Raw genomic sequence first — 17,552 nt, forward strand, 5'->3', positions numbered from 1 at the left:
GCCTGATCAGAAATTCAGGAATGTGTGGTCCCTTAGGATGAGATCACCCCATGGTGATAAATGAGGAAGAAAAGAAACATTGGTGTTTGGGTTTACATACTAGTTGACGACAGTAGACATGGTCCTCCCCTCAAGGGCTCTTGAATCCCAAGGGCACACAGTAAAGGAGCCTCTGCTGTTATTTATGAAGATGTAAATATAATTAAAATCATTAAAATTTTCACTAATCATGAATCTAGGGAGTATAATAGTTTTACTAAAACCTTATGTATAATTTAGTTAAGTTTATTTGTTATGCTCATTTTAAAAAAAATTTAGTCCCTTAAATAATCAGTAATAAAGTGTGTATATTTTATAGGAAAAAAGTACTCATTGTCATAGGTATTTTAATAATAATATGAACCAAAATAAGAATAATTTTTCATGACAAATTTAATTATTTTAGAAAGTTCTAACTCAATATATTTTTGTCAATAGTTTAAAATCAAATATGTACAAAATCACTATTCATGGGCTATAATTTTAAGAAAACATTTCTTTAGAATTTACTGTATATAAGAACATGTGCTTGTGCATGTAACAGGGCATCAATTTTCTAACTTTATTTTGAAATGCTTATAATTTCATAGGAACATGCTAAAGTGATACTCAATTTTTGTTATACTCCTCACTCAATTTCACCCATAAAGAATATTCCACAAGTTTAGGACTTCCCAATTTTATTACCCCTCTGACCTAGGACTCCAGCAACACTTTAACTGTTTGAATCTCTTTTAGTTGGTTCCTGTGCCTCTTTAGGATGCCCCACCCCCACACTGAGTGTGTGTGTGTGTGTGTGTGTGTGTGTGTGTGTGTGTGTGTGTGTTGGAAGTTGTTGTATAGGGCTTTATTTTGTGGGAATAGAATCCAAGACCTTTCATGTGTTGGCAAATACCTTAGTAGTGAGCTATACGCCAAAACTCTTAGTAGTATTGAGCATCTCTTTACTTTCTGACATTATAAGAGGCTGAAGCTCCATCCTATAATCATCCATTTCTACAAAAAGCCTGATTGCTTTTACTGAACAATGATGTTATCAAAAAAAAAAAAAAAAAAAAAAGCTGGGGCTGGGGTTGTGGCTCAGTGGCAGAGCACTTGCCTGGCATGTGTGGGGTACTGATTTCAGTCCTCAGCACCATATATAAATAAATAAATAAAATGGAAGTATTGTGTCCATCTACAACTAAAAAAATATTTTAAACATAAAGAAATAAAAGTAGCTGATTTCTAGGTGTGCTCATTGTTATCAGCACTTCATTTCTTTTAGGCTCCCTTAGTTGGAAGAATAAAGAAAAATACTGGCATACTAACGCATGCATAAACACATACCTATAAATGTTTCCATATGAAACTATCTGTATTTCTAGCTGCATATTAAGAAAAATTAGAGTTTTACTAATGTCTTTAATAGTAATATGTTATCACATAGAGCATTCTAGCCCTTCTTCTTGGATATCTTTAAATTCCAACTCCAAGAATTAAAATTGGCTCCCACTTCATCATCTATTTACATAGCTGTTCTATTCCACTATACGGGTACAGCTGTCTCAGAATTACTAATCTGTGCTCAACAAGAACAATTTCATTAGCAACAGGCTTGTACAAAATAACTTTTTCCTGTAGCTTTACATACTCCATTCATTTTCCACATTATTTAAGTCAGCATCTATTCTCCTACCGTCCTCAGTGAAATTGTTTCATGAATATGTAATACAATTAGATTCTCTTTTCATAATATGCATTTCTTTTTGAGATGCCTTGAATTTTGAATCATATATTCACGTTCACTCTTTGTGCTGTGAAGTTATATAGATTTGAAAAAATGCATTGTGTTGTGCAGCCATCATGACAGTATCATTCAGAAGAATTCTGACATAAAAATTCCATGTTTCTCTATTTTTCCCTTCCTGCTCCCTCCAAAGCCCTAGCAACCATTCTTATTTCACTGTTTTTACAGATGTTTTTTTGTTCCTATTGGGCCATATAATTTGTGCCTGGGAAATTGCATGGAAATGAACGGAGACCCTCATTGCTATACAAAATTACATATAAGAGGTTGTGAGGGGAATGGGAAAATAAACAAGGAGAGAAATGAATTACAGTAGATGGGGTAGAGAGAGAAGATGTGAGGGAAGGGGAGGGGGGATAGTAGGGGATAGGAAAGGTAGCAGAATACAACAATTACTAATAGGACATTATGTAAAATTGTGGATGTGTAACCGACGTGATTCTGCAATCTGCATTTGGGGTTAAATTGGGAGTTCATAACCCACTTCAATCTAATGTATGAAATATGATATGTCAAGAGCTTTGTAATGTTGTGGACAACCAATAAAAAAATTTTTTAAAAATTGTGCCTGTTATCTAGCTTTTTCAGACCGGCTTTTTCAGTTAGCAATGTGCAATTAAGACACCTGCATGCCTTTTGGGAATTCAGGGAGATCATTTCTTTCAAAATTCTCTTGTAAGGACATTCTGCAATTTGTTTCTCTATTTCCATTGAAGAACATCTTTGTTACTTTGAGTTTGGGGCAAACATAAAGTTATTATTAACATTCACATCAAGTTTCTGTGTAGAAGGTTATTTTCAAATCAATTAAGTTAATATCCTGAACAAGATGGATTGTACAATAATACTGTTTAACTTTATAAGAAATTGCTAGAGTCTCCTCCAAAGTAACTGGACCATTTTGGATTCCTATTAGCTATCATTAGAAATGAATGAGATGCTTATTATCATATATCCTGTCAAAATTTGGAATTGTCAGTTTTTCAAATTTTAATCATTCTAAAGAGTTGTGTACTAGTATCTGTTTTCTATTTTTATACTAGTGTACTTTTAATAATTATTTTAGTGCATTGCATAATTGCAGGATTTTATCATAAGTGCTTATGATGTAGTTTTATCTATTTCAACCCCCAGTTCCATCCCCATTCCTTTCCTCCTCACTTCCCCTGACCCCCTTCCTCTACTCAATTGATATTCCACTTATTTATTTGTTTGCTTCCTTGTTTGTTTTTAATTGGTGCATTACAGTTACATAAAAAAATCAGACTGAATTGTGACTTCTTCATACTTTCACATTTCACAATTAGGTCAAATTTATTTTCCAGTTCTTCCTTCACCCTCAGTTCCCTGCTTCTACTCTATTGCTCTTCCTTATATTTTCATGAGATCCCCTTTTGATGTCTTATTTCTCTTTAGTTTCCCATATATGGGGAAAATATTTGAACCTTGACTTTTCAAGTCTGGCCTATTTCACTTAGTATTATGTTCTCCAGTTCCATCCATTTACTACCAAATGACATCATTTCATTTTTCTTATTTGTTGAATAGAACTCCATTATGTATATATGCCATATTTGCTTTAACCATTAATCTCCATTCATCCACTGATGGGCATCCAAGCTGGTTCATAACTTGGCTGTTATGAATTGTGCTCCTATAAACATCAGTATGTATGTATCATTATAATATGCTGATTTTAGGATATAGGGAGAAATGTACACTCATAATGTTAGTAGTACTTCAAATTAGTACAATCACTCTGGAAAGCAGTATTAAGATTTCTCAAAAGACTAGAAATGAAATTACCACATGACCCAGGTATCCTACTCTTTGTTCTAAATAAATAAATAAATAAATAAATAAATAAATAAATAAATAAATAAATAAATAAAATCAGCATACTGTAAGGATACAGGCACTTTCTTTACAGCAGTATAATTCACAATAACCAGCCTATATACCTGTCCACAGAGAAATGAATAAAGAAAATGTGGTATATATACACAATGGAGCTTGACACAGTCTTAAAGAAGAATGAAATGATGATGGCATTTGCTGGTAAATGGATAGAATTTGGAGAATATCATGTCTTTCCAATTTGAAATATGTTTATAGAGAAACTATGATAACAGGATAAGAAATATTTAGGTATATATAATATATGCATATAAAATATAATATATATTACATTTTATTTCCTATATTTAAAAACCATTTTATGTCTATATTCAAGTAGGTGCTTAAGAAAAATTTGCAGTTTTAAGAATTCTGTCTAAACAATCATTATAATGAATATAAACAGAAGAATAGAAGTAGACATTAAGTATTCAGACTATGCTTGAGAAATTCAATTTAATAATAACAGTAAAATTAAATCACAATAATATAAATTCTCATCTCTGCTCTAATAACAATACATTTAATCAGAGTGAATTTGAGTTCCTAACTGGCATCATTTTTCTCTAAACTAATTAACATAAACCAATGTTTTAGGACTTTTTAAAACTCACTATCATCATATGAATAATTAAATTACAGTGATAATGGACTGTTGTTCCACAACTAAGATATATATACACAGAACACTTGCTATGAACCCATCTTAAATAGTGTTCAACAATAGATAGCATATCTTCTGTGCAATATACACAATAAGAACAATTTTAAAGCACAGTTTTATATAGCTTTAAGATAAATAATATGTATTTATCTCCAAATATATTATATAATAGATTTGTTAAAGTACATATACTACTAAGGAAAAAAAATTACAAATCTCACCAGAAAAGCTTGACCTAAAATCTGCAGATTCAGAATCCTTAAGAAGTAATTACTGTTATTAAAGAATGAAATGGAATGTTGCTTTGTAGTTCACCCTCTTTATCCCACTTTAAAATGAGATTTTGCAGTAGATGCACATTTTTCTGGTTGGGCATCAAGCCTTGCAGATTGTCTCTATGCTCTTGATATCTTGGTTCAGGACATTGCTTCTATATAATTCCCACTTCTAGGCCCGTTCTGAACATGTCTCCAGAAGTTCTCTATGTTCCTTCATAATTCTCCATACTTTCCTTTCACTTCTTCATAAGATGTGCAATTGGGTCAAACTATGTATTCTGTATCATCAGCTTTGATGTCTTAATTATGTCACAAGACTATCTTCTTATCTACAGAACTGGGCAGCACTTACCTTTAAAAGGGTGAGCATAAACAGGGGGTAGGTTTTGCTTCTTTGGTTTTGTTGGTATTGTTTGGTGGTTTTCCTTTTTCTTTTTTTCATTTATTTTTATTTTTTATTTTTTGGTGCTAGGGATTGAACCCAGGATCATGTACATGTATATACTTTACTACCAAATTAAATACCCAGCTATTGTTACGTATTTTTGAAAGTAGCAAATAGAACTTCTTTTCCAAGGAGAATTCTTATATGAGAGGTGAAACAAAAAAAATGCTGTTATAGTTAATATTGAGAACTATAGTGAGGAATGTCATCCTCTAATTTTTTTAAAATATGGTAGACAAAATCTAGAAATCAGGAACTATCTGATGAGAATTTCAGTTCTATGTATAAGAAAATATCATTTAACTAAGACATTGTCATTATTGGTGGGATTTGAAGAAACCTGGGCAGGGTTGGGAGAGTGCAGTTGGTAGAGTGCTTGCCTAACATGCACAACGCCCTGGGTGCAATCCCCAGCACCACAAATAAATAAATAAATAAACAAACAAACAAACCTGGGCAGAGAGCTGAGACTCATTTATCCTCAAATAACCATAAGAATGAAAACTTTGTCAAATAAAGTGAGTATAAAATTCTAGAGCAAGAACATTTTTTAAAATAAACTGAATAATTCTAGAAATGTATACTTGACCATGTCAACAATTTTGGTTATTTCTTTCTCTTTTAGTGCAGTTATATGAAATAAACTATTGAAATAGGAAATAGATCTACAAAATCATATCAGAAGAGCAATAAAAAAATGAACTTGTAAGAAAGCATTCAACTCACTGATTTCATTGGACAGAGAAGACATATTAAAAAGTACTAGATTGTGTTACATCTAGAAAGAAATGGACATCAGCCTAATGTCTACATCTGGTACAGGGAATAAAGACCCTGTTGGAGATAGATACCTTGGGACTAAGGATGAGGCTCAAGTCCAAGAGTCAGCCCACGTAGTTATACTGCATGCTGAGAAATACAAAATTATAATAGAAATCGTGCCCAAACTGTAGAATGAAAGATGAAGAGAAGGAAGGAAGAACAGAAGGAATGGGGTGAAGAAGAGCACCAATGGGGAAAAAGATGAAGAATTGGGGACAGTCCTATTTCATCACTCAGTTTGTGATTCTCTTCAGGGTTCTCATCAGAGCAAGTTTGACATCTTTATTCCTGAAGCTATAAATGAGGGGATTCAGCATTTGCACCCCAAAAGTATAAAACACTGAGAAAAATTTCCCTTCATCCACAGCCCCAGCAGTTGATGGTTTAACATGAGTGAGCAGCCCAAATCCATAGAACAGGCCAACAGTTACTATGTGAGAACCACAGGTGCTCATGGCCTTGGATGAACCCGTAGCTGAGGACATATGAAGGACATTATAAAGAATCAAAGCATAAGAGATTAGGATAATGAGGCTGGATACAATGACTACTGTCCCCACAACAACAGAACTCACAAGCTCATTGACGTGGGTGCTGCTGCAGGACAGTTGAAGGAGAGGAAGGATGTCACACATGTAATGATTGATGACATTGGAGTCACAGAAGCTGAGCCTGATCATGCACCCTGTGTGCACCATGGCACCAGCAAACCCCATCAAGTAAGAACCCAACATCAGCAGAGAACAGACCCTAGGGGACATGATCACGCTGTACAGCAGAGGCTGACAGATGGCCACATAGCGATCATAGGCCATGGCTGTCAGCACATAGCACTCTGCACTCACCAAAAAGCAGAAGAAAAATAGCTGAGTCATGCATCCTGCAAAGGAGATGATGTTCCTCTCTGAAACAAAGCACAGGAGCATTTTAGGGGTACAGACAAATGAATAACAGAAATCAATGAAGGACAAGTTAAAGAGGAAAAAGTACATGGGGGTGTGAAGGTGTGAATTCAGGAAAATTAGATTCATTAAGCTTAAGTTGCCCACCATAGTGACAGCATAGTTCACCAAGAACAGGAGGAACAGGGGCAGTTGCAGCTCAGGTTGGTCTGTTAGTCCCAGAAGGATGAACTCTGTCACAGAGGAGTCATTTTCCATAGCCATTGTCTTCATGGATGGAATCTGTAGAAACGAGGGTAGGAGATCATGTTAACAATGAACGTTTATTCTTTACACAACTGGAGCGGTTTCAGGGTCGTCGGAAGACATACAGCAAGGCATCCAAAGAGCATGACTTCCTATGTTAATTCTTGAAGAGTCCCCATTTCCTCATGCTTCTCCCACTCATGATGTGTGTCTCTGTTCAAAAAGAATAATGGCTGACTTCTCAATGTCTTGAACATCATTTCCTTTCTTCCTCTCACTCTTCTCTAAAGATTATGGTTGAAAAGAGCTAGAAATAACTAGTGTTCTCCATATTTATGATTTATACAGCTTTGGGTTTGAAGTGAAATCATCATGGCAAACATGGTTCAATGCTCACCTTTGTTCCCAAGGAGGCCTCACTGATGTTGGAACTTAAGGGCTTCCTCCCCACTGTCCTGAGGGGGACAAAGATTCTTATGGTGAAGGAGGCACTTGCCATCAACTAAAATCTGCATCTGACTTCCTAGAAGAGTTATTCTATTGAATAAGCCATGGTTTCTATTTGAAAATTTCAATTCACTAGTAAGAAAATAATTACTTTATATAAGTCTCTGAATATCACCTCACTCAAATGAGAATCTATTTCATGTCCCATGGTTCTGGGGAATATTTATTGGAAGCACAGAAAATAATGTTCTCCTTTAAGATTTCCTCCCAAGCTGGATAAGCCTCTTGAGGGTGTTAATTACTGAGCCTGTGTTACATCCTATATAATAAAACTAACTCTGGATCTTCCAATACCTCACAATCTGCTTAATTTATAAATTCCCATCAGGAATCCCAGATCCCAGGCTGATTAATGGGTGGTCCCCTCTGTCAGTCTCCTCATGCCCTGTAGAGCCACCAAGAGGGAAGTCCAGGGCAAAATCACTTGCCAGTTCTAGTATGTTCTACAAGCCTCTGGGATTACATCAAGATTCTAGGTTGTATAACACTCTACCAATGAAAAGATGTATTAAAAAAGTTTTAAAAAGGAGTAGTCTCAAGTCTGAGTTTAAATCTAGACGTTCCCTACCAAACTCTGAGACTGAAGATACATATCATTTCTATGAACCTTGTTCATTTATATTTACATTTATATGTACATGTAGTTGTATGTATCTATAAAATGAAGTTCATAAAAATGGCCAGGGGTCGTCAACATGATGCAACTTTTGACTAGCATACACAAGGTCCTCAGGTAAATCCTAGCACCAACAAAAATAAATAAATGAGTATATAAATAAATAGTACAGTTTTATAAAAGTAAAATAAAAGACCTATCTCATTGTTTTGTGGGAGTTAAATGAGATAATTCACATAATATATCTGTGCCTGACATATAAAAACAGTTAAATAGGTGTTAGTACCCCTTCCCCTGATCCACATTCTTCACATAAATCAGAGTTTCTCAACTCTGGTTTGACTCTAATGTGGACTTGGTGATTTTTTTTATTCATCGACTGTCCTCTGCACAGCAGAATGCAGAGCACATTTGGTCCCGCTGATAATTTGCCAGTACTATCCTTCTACGCAAAAGCTCACACTAGTTGTGACCAACAAACATTTCTCAAGGTATTATCACATATATATTGGGTTGTTTGGAAATCAGAAAATATTGCACCAATGTATGACACATTGGAATTCCGACTACTATGAAACAAAGAAATTGGGAGGACACAGAATAGAATCTTTTTTTTGTCCTTCTCGTCCTTTTCTTCCTCCTGCTTTGTTTCTCCCACAAGACAGGCCATAAATACCAAGAATCTCTCCTTCCTTAAGGCTGATCATAAGAAGTAGAATCTGTCTCCCCAAAGCCAGACCTAAACTGTAGAAATACTAGTCCCACCACCCACTGCCTTTCTGTATAGGAGCTGCCCATGAGGATATTTTCAAATCTTTCTGTCAGAGAAAAGACTCTAAGACCCTTATTCCAGAAAGGAATGTGTCCTTTAACCAAGAGGAAAGAATACGATACAGAAAGGCCAAGAAGAATCAGAAAAGATAGGCCATGCTGTGTTTCCCCTTTCATATATTACATTAGCCTATACACTTTTGTCCAATCACATTTCTAACATAGCAGATTTACTTCCTCAAATCTAACCATAAAAATGGACAGCCTTCCCTGGGTTATAGAGCTTCATATCTGAAGGCTTCTTTGTCACAGAAATTCTGATTAAGCAAATCTGTTATATTTTTCTCATTAACTTGTCTTTCATCATAAGAATATTGGCCATGACTCTTATGGGTGTGGGGGAAAGGGATCACAACTTCCTCTCCTTACAGGGCCATAATTTCCCTGTTTGAGGACTGCTTGTCCTTCTGTGCAGCCTGCTTTTCTGCTATGTCTGCTCCACAGACTCCACACAGTTCTATTTAATACTTACTTGTGTTCCTCAAGATCAATGTGCCCCAAACCAAATTTAGATTTTCATATGATTTCCAAGGCTGCTCTTCCTCAGCTCATCATTTTCTCAGTTACTTTCACCACTAGCATAGCCACTAGTGCACAACTTAAACTTAGCACCTCTTCCTCCCTCACTATCTTCATCTAATCTCACAGTTCCAGAGGATCTATCACTTTCCAAGATCTGTACTTTCACTCAGGCAACTTCTTTAGCTCCTCTCCATCTCAAAATTGGGTTGCTCTAGGAGTAACCTATTGAAGATGAGAGCCTGGTAACCTATTGAAGATGAGAACTGGGACATTTGTAACCATCCATCACCACAGTACATACCCAGATCACTGTTATTCCTATTCCCTCCTCCCAATAACTATGATCATAATCACATTCAGTTATATAAATATCCTTATTATCATTAGAAAGACATTTAAAAATGCTATATAGTGTTACTCCATCATACACTGTGATTGTTTTCATTTCCATAATGCCCATTTTGCTTGGTTTCCATACAATCTCCTGTATTTCTCTGAATCCTTCTCAATGTCTTCCTTATTTGTTTTAAATTTCCCTTTATTGCATTCAGTCATAGGTATTCAATTTCATCTTTTTAAATAAGATTTTCAGGAGTTTCTTGACCCACTCCCACATTGATAGAATGACTTCTGAATATGACAAAAATTCTGAATTCTTGAGATCATCTGTCATCATCATGTATGGGATTTCCTTTATCTCTATCATGTCCTAGATTCTCTCTCTCCTTGATATGTTATCCCAATTTCTTGGTTGTATCACTCATTGGTTACAAAACATTGTGCTTTGATTCCTTGGGAAGTAGTGACTGGAATGGCAGTTCCACCAACCTTGCATGCATGAAATTGTCTTTATGCACCATCCCATTTATTGTCCTTGTAAACAGACAATAAATAGGCGATTTGGAAGTCATTGTCCAAGAAGTTTAGAAGTGATTGCTCCTCAAATTTTTCAATATATTGACCAAATATGAGCCCAGTAACTCTCTAATACTGTTTACTTTCACTCATACATTTGTTTCCATTTTTTTGAACATTCAAAATATTGTATTTTATATGTTTCTCTATTTGAACATTAAGATTATTAACTAAGTCCATTTGGGAAGTACAAGGCCTTCAGTTCCAAAAGTAATTCTTAAATTGCATAAATCATTAATATATTCCTTTTATTGAGTTCTTTCTCTGGAATTTTCAAATGCTTAAATCTTCGAATTTTTTCTGGACAGTATTTTCTCATCTACTTTTTCATTGATTAAGTTTATGATTTGGAACATAACCTCAACTTTTCTCTGGAATTTGCACAATTTTTTTATTTTTTGCTTTCATTACAAATGTTCAAAACATAGTATGTCTTCCCATATTTTTGTTTTTGAAGATTTATTTTCTTCAAAATGTCTTTTATTTAAAATGTTTCTGTATATTTACATTGTATGTGTATTACTATAGGTTCCCTGAGAGTGTCCAGCATCCATGCCCCTGCCCTATCATTGAGAAAGGGATTCTACAAGCTGATGAGTAACTCAAAGTGGAGCCTTGGCACTTAAAACTGTGCACCTCACTGTACATTGTCCCATTCCAATAGAAATACTTAATGGAAATTCCAAGCGGTCTTCTAAGGTGGACTGCTTTGACTCCCCAGAAAAGAATCTTTGAGTCTTCCTGAAGCAAGGTATTTCGGCTTTCAACATTGACCTGAGTGGAGGAAGAAGACTAATGGTGTCAATTTTCATGAGGCAAAACCTCTACTTTTTGCCTTGTTGTCAACATAGTGAACTCTACCACACATGCATATATAGTGGTATGATTTAGAAACCCTGCTTCACTTTCTTTAATAAATAAGCTTCTAGTTCCTTACTAAGCATAAGCAAAGATTGACATCTGCTGCATGGAGAGGTAGAAGAGATCTGAAGATCTAATATGTCCCCAAACATCCCTTTTTAAGTTTTTCAATTATTCACATCTATATTCATGATGCCACGGAATTTGAGCTTATGAGAGAGGGTACAGTATAAATGAGAAGTTGTTGGTTTCCTTAGTTCTGTGTTAGTGTTAGAAATCATAATAATGACAAAGAAAGTAATGCTCACTTAATTTCTTTCTAAATTCTAACATTTGTAGGTGGTTGTATATCTCCAGGCTTTTTACTTGTTCTTTTGTTTTGTACTTATGAGTCAATGTTTAATTCCTATGGCTTTATTAATTCATTATAATTATACATAAATTAATGCTCATTTTGACATAATCATACGTGCATGAAATATAATTTGCTCTACTTCCAGTGCTTCCTCTTTCTCTATCCTCCTCCCCCTCCCAAGCCCTATTCCCTTTGCTCTACTCTACTGGTCTTCCTTCTATTTCTTTGCAGAGCTTTTAAAATGCATGCTTTGTAGATAAACACAAAAGTAAAATTCACTGTAGTATATTAAAACATGTAAATAGCATCATTTGTTCAGTTTAATTCTAACATTCCTTTAATTTTCATCTTTCCTCCCTTCCCTCAATCCTCTTCCGTTACTCCACTGATCTTGATTTTATTTTAATATGATTCTGTTCCGCCCACCCTTTTATTCTTTATTTTGTCTAACATCTACAAAAGAGAGAAAACATTTGGTTCTTGACTTCCTGAATCTACCTTATTTCACTTATGATGTTTTATAGTTCCATCCATTTATGAGAAAATGCCATGATTACATTCTTTTTTATGTCTGAGTGAAACTGCATTGTGTATATACCACATTTTCATTATCCATTCATCTTTGGGTAGGCACCTGGACTGGTGGGCACTGGACAATCAGTGAGAAATTGTGAAATAATAAATGACATAAATTTTTATTTTCATGAGCAAATAAAATTGTATATGTGGTTCAATAGGATGTTATGACACAGGTTTACATTGTGAGGTGATTGAGTCACAAATTAACATATCTATCATTTCACATCTTCATTGTGATTTGTGGTAAGAACACTTAAAATCTATTATTTTAGCAATTTTAAGTATAGAATACATGGTTATTGACTATAATCAACATACTGTGTGTGCAATAGACTGAAATTTATTCCTCCAAATTGAGACTTTGTCCCCTTTACCCAACATCTCCCCTTTCCTCTTCTGCTAAACATCATCCTGCTCTCTATTCTATAAGGTCAACAGGCACAAAAAGAGAGGTTCTGTTGATCTTGTATAATCTAAAATAGTGATCCAGTTTTAAATACTTGTTACCACAATTTGAAACTTTGAACTTTAATTATAGTTAAATAATGTAGAACTCTTCTCTCTTATTGACAAATTTAGCTTTGGACAAATACTTGGAATCAGTTTCATTTTTTAATTCAAGTGTTTCAAGCAAACAAAAGAGAACCTTGAATTTGCAGTAGTCTTCTGCATTTTAAAGTAATCACACTACAATTATCTCACACTCTGCAAGACTCAGATAGAAATGGGCAGAAGCATGTATACTGGGGAGAGAGTTAGGGGTTTTACCTGGAGAAGTGATTGTCAGTATCCTCCACCAGCAACCCAAAGGCTTCTTGCCCAAAATGGACTCTGTCTCTCTCCCTGTCACTACCATAGCTCCTGTCCAGGTGGTGGGCACCTCTTCAGTTGGGTTATTACAGTGAAGCACAGAATCCAGTTTATCCCATTGCTCTTGCTCCTGTCTAAGTCATGGTGAACAAACACTTCAAATGCTCTTAATCTTGACCTCCAAGACTCCCATTTTGGACCACAGTCTCCTAGAACAACCAGACAGAAACCCCAGCTATCTGAGGTCCAACTCAACTGGCCTGGGCATAGTACCTTCACCTGTGCCCACTCACCATTCTGTCTGCCTTGCAATGCTTAGAACACCCTATTCTTGTCTTTCCTCATGAAAGACAGGAAAGAACTGTTTAAGAAGTACCTAAAAATGTTGGTAATATATCAGATAAATGACCTGATGACGTTTCAATGACTTTGAGTGGTTGAATAAACTAGGTGGGAAATACGTACTATTCTACGTAGACTGACATATGAAGTTTCTGAGATTTCTTGTTTCATTTATTCACTGAAAGTTAAATCTCAAGATATTGCTCTTTTAAATTATTTTTTACCTATCTAGTTAAATCACTATGATAGAATAAAGCTTTTATGTTAAAAAATATTTAAAGGTCTTTAATATATGTTAATATGGGCTAAGGACAGTTTTTAAAAATTTAAATAGTGTCGATTGGGAACTATCAAACACAAAGAAGATAAGAAAGATATAATCCATAGTTTTAACAAATTACACATTCACTTCCAAATACTCATGATTGTCAAATATATTTAAAGGCTTTAAAATTATTTTTGCTTCTAATTTACCTATATGACTTTTAAACATTCTGCACTCAATTTTAAATAATTTTAAATAAATTAATTAAAATTCATTTATTAAAATATTTAAATATATTAAAGGAATATCATTAAATGTGGATTTGATTCACAAGTTAAATCAATTAGATTTGCAATGAATGCCAGCAATTCAGCCAGTAGAATTTATAAAACTCAGCCACACTATTGGAAGCTTCATTTTCTACCAGAATGTGCTGCTGACAAAAATGCAATATTAACTAAGACCATAAGTTTTGTTTTATGCCTATGAGTCATATTTTACATTTTTATTGAGTACGTATGATTCATAGACATGGATGTTTTACATCTTATTCTCTGTCTTCTATATCTTTATTCAAATATGTGTTTCAGAGAAATTTTCAAAATAGTTTTAAGAACTCTGTCTAAACATACCTATAGTGAGCACAAACAGAAAAGTGGTAGTTGACAGTAAGCATTCAGCCTATGCTACAGTAAATTTTAAATGTATTATAATAAAAAATACATGTATAGATAGAAGTTATTAACATTCTGTTTTAGTAGCAATAATTTTAATGAGAGTGAATTTAATTCATAACTGACATAATTTTCTTCCAAGACTATTCATATAAATCAATGTTTTGGAAGTTTTCAAACATCAATATCTTTATATAAATATGAAAATTACAGTGATGCTGGACTGGTGTCCTGTGAATTTGATTTTTCTACTGAAGGGCACCTGCCCTGAACCAATTCAGGGTAATAATGAACATCAGACAATATCTTTGCAACATTTCTATGCAACATACACAATAAGAACATTTTGTAGAGCACAGTTCTCTATTATTTTTTATATTAATAATTCATTTGTCTTCAAACTATGCTGTAATATCTAATAGATTTGAAAAGTACATTTACTACTTCTACAAATCAGAGGAAAAATTGAATCCTTGAATTTCTGAGTCTGACTTATTATTCTTAGCATTATAGTCTCCAATTACAAATGTTTTCTCTGATATATAGAAACTAGTCTAAAATTGCAGTGGAAAAGAGAGAAAGAGAAAATAAATGGGGTGGGGTATTCCATCAAAATGAAAGAAAGATCAGGGGAGTAGAAGAAGGGGATTAAAGGGAAGGTGAAGGGATAGGATAAGTGAAAAACCATGAAAAAAATCTGACCTAACTTTACTACATACATATATGAATATACTACAGTGACTCTCACCATTATGGGTACTAATTTTTTAATATAAATAAATTGAAAGATCAATAAAGTAAAGGGAAGAAGAAGAGAGAAAATGTAAGTACTGGGTACTTAATTGAAGCAAAAATACTCGATGCATTTATAGTTAGGTCAAAATAAACCCCAATGTTATGTATGATTATTATAAACTAATAAAGAGGTACATGTAATGCTAATGAAATGTGACCTCTTTAAAATGAGACTTCCACAACAAATATAGATTTTTCTACAAGGGCATCAAGCCTTGCGTATTGACTCTGGGATGCTGGCATCTTGGCTCAGGGTTTTGTTCCTATGTAATACACAATTCTAGGCTCATTCTGAATAACTTTCTAGAAGTTTTGTCTGTTTTTTTCAAAATTCTGTCTTTCTTTTCATTTCTTCTCAGGATGCATAATGGGATAAAAATGGAGCTCTGTATAGTTAGCTTTCTGGCTCTGAACAAGTCACATAGAGATTTTATAATCCTTAGAATCAGATGAGGAGACTTATATTTAAGAGGGTAGAGACAAAAACCCATATATGAGGGGGTTTATTTGTTATTTTTCTTTTTTTGTTGGGGGATTCAAGGGACCAGATCCAGGATCATACATAAGCATCCCTCTACTACTAAATTAAGTAACCAGTTTTTGGTTTTTGGTTTGTATCATTATTTTTTGTTTTTAAAATAGTAAATTGAAATTCTTCTTATGTAACATTACTGATGATGCTATTATCTGTAGAGAGAAATATCATTATAAAAATTTTAAAACAATTATGAAAATATAGAGATTAGAGGCAAAGTGGTGAAAATTTCAGGTTCATGTCTGACCAAATTCATTTGAACAATGCATTGTCAATATTGGTGAGGTCTAAGAAACCTGGAAAGAGGGTTGGGATCATCCGTCCTCAAATACTAACAAGAATAGACCCTAAGTCGATTTTCATTTCCAAAAGTACACATTTCCATTATAGATGTGAGCCTAAATACATAGAAGAAGAATCGTTTTTTAAATAACCTAAATAATCCTTGGAATTTTTACTTTACATGTCCACAACTTGTGATCCCTATTTTTTAAGACATTTGTTATGCAATAAAACATTGAAGCACAAAATAGATCTACAGTATTGTCTCAGTAAAAAATTAAAGAAATAAACTTGATAAAAAGCATTCAACTCACCAGCTTCTTTGGATAGAGAAGGTATAAAAAAAATACTAGATAGTCTTATATACAGATAGAAAAGACTTCAGTCCAGTGCCTCCATGTGGTACAGGGAATAAAGAAAATCTGGTGTTTTCTTGGGACTAAAAACAAGTCTCAACTCCAAGAATAAGTCCACATAGTTGCATTGCATAATGTAAAAAAACAAAAATTACATTGAAAATGCAGCTCAAACTGTAGAATAAAAGGTAAGGGAGATGAGGAGGAAGAATGGAAGGAAGGTGGTTAAGATTAAGAAGAATGGGAATTACAGGAAAAGACCCAGCAATGGGAACAGGGACCAAGGCTGGAGAGTTCAGTTTGTGATTCTCTTCAAAGTTCTCTTCAGAGCAAGTTTGACATCCTTGTTCCTAAGGCTATAAATGAGGGGATTAAGCATGGGAACCCCAAAATTGCAAAACACGGAGAAGAATTTCTCGTGAGTCACAGATCCTGGAGATGATGTTTTAACATGAGTGAGCAGCCCAAATCCATAGAACAGGCCAACAGTTACTATGTGAGAACCACAGGTGCTCATGGCTTTGGACCAACCCTTAGCTGAGGACATATGAAGATATTGTAAAGAATCAAAGCATAAGAAACTAATATAGTGAGGCTAGATACACTAACAACTGTCATCACAACAACAGAACTCACAAGCTCATTGACATGGGTGCTGCTGCAGGACAGTTGAAGGAGGGGGAAGATGTCACAATATAATGGTTAATGATGTTGGAATTACAAAAGTTAAGCCTCATCATGCACCCTGTGTGCACCATGGCACCAGCAAACCCCATGAAGTAAGAACCCAACATCAGCAGAGAACAGACCCTGGGAGACATGACCACCCTGTACAGCAGAGGCTGACAGATGGCCACATAGCGATCATAGGCCATGGCTGTCAGCACATAGCACTCAGAGTTCACAAAGAAGCAGAGGAAAAATAGCTGAGTCATGCATCCTGCAAAGGAGATGATGTTCCTCTCTGAAACAAAGCACAGGAACATTTTAGGGGTACAGACAAATGAATAACAGAAATCAATGAAGGACAAGTTAAAGAGGAAAAAGTACATGGGAGTGTGAAGATGCAAATTCAGGAAAATTAGAACAATTAAGCTCATGTTTCCCTCCACAGTGACTGTACAGTTTACCAAGAACAGGAAGAACAGGGGCAGCTGTAGCTCAGGTCAGTTTGTTAATCCTGTAAGGAAAAACTCTACCACGGAGGAGTCATTGTCCATAGCCAT

The 17,552-nt window shown here is 34.7% G+C and overlaps 1 protein-coding gene and 1 pseudogene across 1 annotated transcript; both read right to left on the reverse strand.

The window, feature by feature from the left end:
- Positions 1–6,166: 6,166 nt before the first annotated feature.
- LOC101959483 (olfactory receptor 8C8) lies at positions 6,167–7,117 on the reverse strand. Its single transcript, XM_005339511.3, has one exon. The coding sequence runs from the start codon at positions 7,106–7,108 to the stop codon at positions 6,167–6,169; it is 942 nt and encodes a 313-aa protein (XP_005339568.2). The 5' UTR covers positions 7,109–7,117.
- Positions 7,118–16,621: 9,504 nt separating this feature from the next.
- LOC101976873 (olfactory receptor 8C8-like) lies at positions 16,622–17,552 on the reverse strand (annotated as a pseudogene).

The sequence above is a fragment of the Ictidomys tridecemlineatus genome, chromosome 4 (assembly GCF_052094955.1).
Source record: "Ictidomys tridecemlineatus isolate mIctTri1 chromosome 4, mIctTri1.hap1, whole genome shotgun sequence".
Classification (NCBI taxonomy): domain Eukaryota; kingdom Metazoa; phylum Chordata; class Mammalia; order Rodentia; family Sciuridae; genus Ictidomys; species Ictidomys tridecemlineatus.

What these genes read in the sequence shown, in the direction of transcription:
- LOC101959483 (XM_005339511.3), bottom strand. Translation starts at nt 7,108, where the DNA reads ATGAAGACAATGGCTATGGAAAATGACTCCTCTGTGACAGAGTTCATC.